This window comes from Phalaenopsis equestris, unplaced genomic scaffold (genome assembly GCF_001263595.1).
Source record: "Phalaenopsis equestris unplaced genomic scaffold, ASM126359v1 Scaffold000251, whole genome shotgun sequence".
NCBI classification, from domain to species: Eukaryota; Viridiplantae; Streptophyta; class Magnoliopsida; order Asparagales; family Orchidaceae; genus Phalaenopsis; species Phalaenopsis equestris.
In genome coordinates this window covers 1,518,138-1,525,819 of record NW_018164693.1, presented here as the reverse complement: position 1 = coordinate 1,525,819, position 7,682 = coordinate 1,518,138, and the positions used below count along the sequence as shown (strand labels likewise).

The window sequence follows — 7,682 nt, the reverse complement described above, 5'->3', positions numbered from 1 at the left end:
TATATATATATATTCCTTTTGGTTTGGGGTTCGATTCCTCCCGGTGAAGAGTGTGATGCTCGAATTATTTGGCGTATCGGGGATGGCCGGGCTCGTATAATAGCCTCACGTCATTCCTTTATATATATATATATATATATATATAAACAACTCTTCCAAAGTATGTGTGACACTAATGCCTTGCCGCATTATACCAATGCATATCAATCTACCATCATTACAAGAAGTCAAAATTTTTTTTTTTCAGCCTTTCCTTCATATATAATTATTTCTTGCTCTACTATATTCCTAATGTTATTATTGCACATTTATTTAGACATCAGAAAGTACATTCAACTGTCTGTCACTTATCAAAATGAACTTCTTATTACACTGGAATCCTTTTAAATTATTTAAAAGCCCATTAAGGTTTACGAAACTCGATACATTTGCTTTTATTTCCAATAACAATTAGATAGCTGCCCCTACCATGATAATATTATCGAACAGAAACTGTCATAGAAGTAGTTTCATGTTTATGCTCTTACCAGTTTGAAATGTGAGCAAATTGATCTGTTTAGGGGTTTTTTTTTTTCTTGAGATTGACTTGAGATTGAAGCTTTATTCTTTTTTTTATTTGTTTGTAGTTTTGACTTGTTTATGTACGCCATTAAATCCATTTATTAGGATTCTTAGATCCCAAGAAACAAGATTCTTCAATTCATGTGCAAGTATTCTAGGGGGATTTATTTATTCATTTACTTTCTTCTGCTCTCAGTCAAATCCAATAATTCAGGAGATTGCTTAGAAATATTTGGTTTCAAATAGGCATAGGCTTTCATTTCTTAAGGACATTACCATTAATGGGAACCTTGTAGGGCACACAGTTTTAATACTATCTTGCCTCCCTCTTCAGCAAGGAGAATGTACGAAGCGATGCGTAGGTCAAAAAGGTTATTCAGAGGGTATTGGGTATTATATCCGCGTTATATCCCCTGTAACCTTTAAATATATGAAAATAGAAGCGCGACTTACTAGAAGGTGTAGGTAGGTTACAGGAAGGTTACAGGGGGTATAACGCGGATATAACCCCCAATACCCTTTGAATAACCTCCCTGCCGTACGCAACACTGCGTACGTTTTCCGTACGCAAATTTTTATCCTTCAGCAAGACAGCCATTGCGAAACTTATTGCAAGGTTGATTACTGTTTGTCTCTAAATATAAAAAAAATGAAAAAAAGGTTTATTCTATTATTATTATTATTTTTTTTTTTGCTTTATTTTTCCTTGAAAGTTTTAATTTGAATATTTTTTCGCACATGGTAGCAAGACATTTATTTATTCAGTCCGAAGAAGATCGAAGTTATGTAGAAGGCACATTTAGCACGCATTGTTGTGCTGCCATCTGTATTTATTGCCTACAGACATTCTTTAGATTTTTTATTTTTATTTATTTTTTTACTTTTTTACTTGATTTTTTTTTTCAATGTCGACTTCTTGTCATTAAATACGAAGAAGACATTTCTTTAATGTGGTTGCATCGATTCATGCCTCCTTTAGTCAATTTATTATTGAATGCCCATATGTTCATGTCACTCAAATCAGGGATAATTACATACAAAGCACCCCAAAAAAATTGATATTTACAAATCATACGCCATTTACGTGTTTCACATGATCAAACCATTAAGAATTTGATAAACATGAAAAATATTTGTTGAGATTTTATCGTGAATTTTAATATTTGAGTGAGAATTTGAAAAATGGATGGAAGTGAATGCTTGATTTGTAAATAGCGATCTTTTGGTTGCTCTGTTTTTAATTGCCCCATTAATTTAATAAACTACCTTCTTGTAAATTTAGTAGCCTAACTTGAATTTTGATTAGTTTCATTTGTTTCATAATATGATTTTGCAATTTATTAAATTGAAGTCCTTGATATATATATATGTGTGTGTGTTAGGAGTGATTGGAGACTCGTATAATAGCCTCTAATCATTTTGTGTGTGTGTGTGTGTTAGGAGTGATTGGAGGCTCGTATAATAGCTTCTGATCATTTTTTTAATATATATATATATATATATATATATACATCTTCTCTTGCACGAACCGGAAAACGGGAAAACCTTTATACGGGAAGAGAGAGAGAGAGAGAGAGAGAGAGAGAGAGAGAGAGAGAGAGAGAGAGAGAGAGAAGGGTAAGTGATGGCTGTTCCAAGTACGGTGAGAGATCTTTGACTGCTACATTCTATACTTTGAGGTTACAGTTTTTTAATTCCTGCACAATCGTATGATGACATCATAACTGTGGTTTATTTTACATTTATATACATGTATATGCATGTATGTATGTATGTATGTATGTGTATGTATGTATGATAAAATTATATAAAGAGATTAAGATAAATCAGAGATATTTGTTAATTAATAAAATTTTCTGTGGTTTATATTAGTTGAGAGAGATTGAGATTTTTCATATGCTTTTAGGTTATGATGTTTAGTTGCATTCAAAGCTTGATGCGCAATAATACTTTTGCTCAAGTTATAATTAGACTCTGAATTAATAAATGGGGAAGGATGCGTGATGGACATGATTAGGTTTTCATGATATTATCACTTGGAGTAAACTTAGTGGGCCTAATCTACCAGGCGAGGAGCGCAAGTGGCCAATTTGTTAGGAGAGGTTAATCAGTAATCATGTGTCATATTTCATTAGACATTCCAATAAAATTTTTTTTATTATTTAATTGAATCAAAATCACTTGTCGGAGTGGTTGAATCAAAGCCCATTTGTTAATGTTGTTGTAGTCGCGTCCTTAAAAAGGATAACCTAACCCATGTAACTATTGGAGAAGGATGTCATGACTAATAAGGATATTTATCAATCTATTGTTAAAGACATCACCCGTAGGGCTGTCGAAACGGCTTGTTGTTTGCGAACAGCTCGTGTTCGGCTCCTTCGCTAAGTTAATGAGTCGAACACGAGCAAAGATTTGTTCATTTGTGTTTGGCTCGTTTTTACTCAAAATATTACTCATCAATTATATATATATATATATTAGTAGTATTTTTTTAAAATTTTAATTAACGATAAGCCTACAAAGATTTATAATCAATTAAAAGTATTAATTAAGAAAATAGAATAAAAATTATTAAATTAGATTCATATAATGTTTTAATATAAACAATAATTTTTAAATCTTGCCCAAATTCATATCATATGGCTAAGTGATTAGAGTTGTCAAAACGATTCTTTGTTCGTGGAACGGCCCATGTTCGGCTCGTTAAGCAAACGAGCCGAACAAGCACACATTTTTTGATCTAGAAATATAAACAAGCCTAACACGAGCTGAGTTTGGGCTCACTAGTGTTCGACTCGTTCACACCCCTAATCACCCTACATTAATCTCTTCATTCAGGCACCAAGAATAGAGGTCATACCGGCACTGCATGACACTCACTCACAGTCTCTACATCAAGACACTGGAGAAGGGTGTTATATTATGTGATGTGTCACATTGATTATTTTATTGTCTTTCTTCCTTTTGTATAAAAGGGAAGGCAGTTGGAGATAGATGAGATTGATTCACTAACCTTTTTTGGGACTAAAAAAGAATCTCTCTCTCTCTCTCTCTCTCTCCTCTCTCTCTCTTCCATTCTAAAATCTTGTAATTCGGGGAACCTTTGAGTAGCTTGACTTTATCAACTTATCTGAGATAGGAGTTCAATACATTTTCTAAGGTTCCTTCTGAAGTCTTACATCTCACTCACACACATGCACACATACATTTTTTCTTTATGGTACAAGGTCTTTTACGGGTTATCTGTACTTAGAAGCAATACGAGACACTATATCTTAAAGGGATTCAACAATCTATATGTAAGGATTTATAAATATATTTCAAGTGTTTATTCATTCACTAAGACTTTATTTTGTTTATTATTATTATATTGACTAGCAGGTAATGCATGTGACTCTCTTAACTCAAATATCTCTAATTAATCAAACAAAAAAAAATCAAAATTTAAATATCAAATAGCTGTTATGAGTAGAAAAAAATTCCATGAACTTATGAGAAGGATCTTAATCAATCTCCTTAGTTTGTGGAAAATGAGTGCCATCTTATCTTTGACCAATTTTTCATCAACCTAAATGATTGATCAATATTTTATTCGTCTCAACTATTCTAACTCGCATTTAAAAAGATGTGGCGAGCATGAATCAATTAAAAAAATTGAGTTTGACGCCAATAGAATAAAATAAAATCATAAATAAATTGAGTTTGAATTTATTATCTACGTTACATCAGTGGGGTAAATTTTACAACAACAACATGATGTGACCATCAATTGAGCCTAAACATAAGAAATTCTCGTGTGTGTTTTTATGGAGCCAGTCTTCTTTTCATTTTCGCATCGAATAATTGAGTTATGTTTCGTCTATTTATAGCAATCAACAACACTCGTCGTCAATACACTGAATGAATAATTCGAGCGGGCAAACGAACCTCTAATTTGAAATCATCATGGCTTTGTTGAACTAAAGCTCCATTGAGTCCCAATGGATCTTCCACCAATATGTTGAAAGTGATCCATCCTTTGGATGGAGGAGGGGTCTTTAAGCACCCAACTCACTGCAGTGCAAATCAAAGGGGATGGGGCCCAGATATCTCCCATCCCTTTTGAAACCTAACTGGGGTATCAGATGTGGGACCCACCAGAGGACACCTGCACCCTTTTCCGCTTGGATTGAGTTTTGTGGTGAACAAATGAGTGGGTGAGTGATGGAACATTAGTTCTTGATTTGAGGTTTGGTCTCCATTGTTTGCAAATGTTGGTTTTATGGTTAAGAATTAAGATATCTAATTTTTTCTTATAATGGTGAGAGTTTATGGAATAAATCTTATTTATGATATGTAATATGTACATAATATTAGACAATATGAACTATTTAAAAAGTTGTTGTCTTATATTTCATTAGGCAGGAAAATAGAAAGTAAAGTTTAGGGGCATTTTCATGCATGTCACCCAATTCTTATGTATTTATATATTTAATGCGTAAATTTTTAATTTTGTTTATAATAATACCACCTAAATCTTTCATATGACATCAAAATAATCACAATTTTAACTTTTCAAAACTAAAGTATACTTTTTCATGCATTGGCATGCATCTAAGAAATTGAAGGTTTGAGGTTAGATGTGTAAATACATGGGATTTGAGTCGTACTTGTGTAAATACATGGGATTTGAGTCGAATGAACAAATCTTTACTTGTGTTGTTCTGTTCGGCTCGTTAATTTAACGAGCGAGCCAAATACGAGTTTCTTAACTAGCAGAACATGAGCCGTTTGTGAACAACAAGCCGTTTTGACAGCCCTACTAAGGTTTATTGAAAATAATTTATATAGATCTCTTATGTCAAAAAGTGCAAAGAATAATCTTATTACTAGTGGTGTGCATTATTTGGTCAAAATGAACAGATTGAACTGAATAAATTTGATTGATTTCATTTGGTTTAAAGCATGCATTCTGTTTTTAAAACGCTAGTATTTTATTATTTTTAATTATCGATTTAATTGTATTTTTCATTTAATCCAACAAATCGAAATTTCAAAATTTGAAAAATTAAATGGAGGTTTTATGAAATTAAATTAATATTATACATATAAGAAATCTAATTTACATGTCTAGTCATAACCAAATCATTAAAATATGGTTCGTTCGGTTCGATTTTATTAAAGTTTTGATCGGTTCAATTTTTAAGATTTTGAATTTCAATTGCAACTGATTTATCTAATTTGAAATTTGATCCATCCAAATTTATCAAATACCGACTCCTTTTCTATTTCATAATTTATTTTCCCTATTATATTTAAATTATGTTGATCTGCAATTTAAGATTAATTTAATTATTTTTAATTGCTTGATCATTAGTTTACAGGCTAACAATAATTTCATTCAAGGTTTAAATTGTTTTAAGATAATTTAATATTGGACTTGCCATAAAATAAATCTAAGAATTTTGAAACAAATGAACACAAATGTATTAATAATTATATTAAAAATTAAATTTTTGCAGTCATCATCAAGATAGCGATCTGAAATCATTTAAAATGTTAAAAACAAAAAAGATAGGGATTTTTTTTTCAATAAAATCAAGAAGAGGGGCTGCCTATGGCTTAATATGGGGAGGCCTCACTAAAATATTTTAAAATATTGATTAAATTTAATCATCACTTTTCATATAGTATGTTATTTTGGCTATGGTCAATCTTTAATGAAGTATACATGGTTATATAGTTAATGTTAATGATTTAAATATATAATTTTGTTAGTTGTTTTATTTAAATTTATAGATTTAATTAAATTTGAATAATTTAACAGTTATTAATTAAGGGTGTGTTTGGGGCAGTTTTTTGTTTTTCGCGATAAGTCGCTTATCTAATAATGCGGACCTTGGGATTTGACCTGCGTTCCGTATTTAGTGTAAAAAACAACCTGTGTTTTCAAATAGGCTGCTCAAACGCAGGTTCCAAACGGTGAGAAGGTACTTTCAAAACCTCGTCATGGCCGATAAGCTACCCAAACTGAGCCTAAATTATTTTATCAAGCGCTTGGGACTCTTTGAAATCAACGTTGCAGCGGATAAGCTGCCCCAAACGGAGCCTAAATTATTTTATCAAGTGCATGAGCCTCTTTGAGATCACTTTCTTGTCTTTATTTTTGTTCTTATTATTAGTATGTTTTGTTTTAATTTTTTATTTTTAGAAAAAATGGTTGGTATTGTTATGTTTTATATATTTTTAAAAATAAAAATATAAAACATGTTTGATTAGGCATTTTTTACTATTTTTTTTAGAAATAAATTTTACTTTTATAAATAAGTTTAGGTTCAAGTGCACTCGATATTAAGTTTGGCAGATCATAGCATATACAATGTCTTATTTGCTCCACCTAGCTCGAAGCATTACCTGTAAGAGGATGGGGGCGACAGGAAATGGTGGAAGTCGGCGGTGAGCAGAGCGCTACTACGAAGGCAGCAGCGGCCGGCCTAGTGTGTTTTAAAAATAAAATAAAATAATAAATAAAAAAACATTATTTTTAGGTTTATTTTTTGTTTTTTATTTTTATAAATGAAAAACATAAATAAAAAGTTCATTCTAAAAAGGCCTTGCAGGTTGTTAAGCGGATATTCTAATTTATATATTTAAATATTTATCTGATATTTCATCTTATTTACGTACTTAAGAATATATAAGGATAACTTTTAATACACAACATTTACCAAAAAGTTCAAGACTCAATTGTTAGTAAAAGGATTTTCACAGCAGAATGTGGATAGATTATGATCAAATCTTTTCTCTTATGATCGAACATACTTCAATCAGGACAATGCTTGCATTAGCAGCTAATTGGGATTTGCATCTGGAGCAGATGGATGTTAAAACTGTTTTTATCCATGGTATCTGGTTTCGTTGCTCGCAAAGTCTATAAAATTCCTTGTTAAGAATTTTAGGGGAAAGAAACAAGAATGGACACAAATCCGAAAGAAGAACATAAAGATTTAACGAGGTTTGGCAAAGCTGCATACTTCCCCGGGAGCAGAGCAACAACTTTCTTTTAATTCAGAAAAATAGTACATAATTCTAAGATTACAAACAAACATATATATATATATATATATAGACACACACACACA

At 31.4% G+C, this 7,682-nt stretch overlaps 1 protein-coding gene across 1 annotated transcript in view; it reads left to right on the top strand.

Annotated features, from left to right (window-relative positions):
- LOC110024322 (homocysteine S-methyltransferase 2-like) overlaps positions 1–4,708 on the top strand; it is a 68,621-nt gene extending 63,913 nt beyond the window's left edge. The window contains exon 7 of the mRNA XM_020724220.1: positions 4,431–4,708. Within this exon, the coding sequence (XP_020579879.1) occupies positions 4,431–4,469 (39 nt within the window). The 3' untranslated portion in view covers positions 4,470–4,708. The remainder of the gene's footprint in view (positions 1–4,430) is intronic.
- Positions 4,709–7,682: the final 2,974 nt, after the last annotated feature.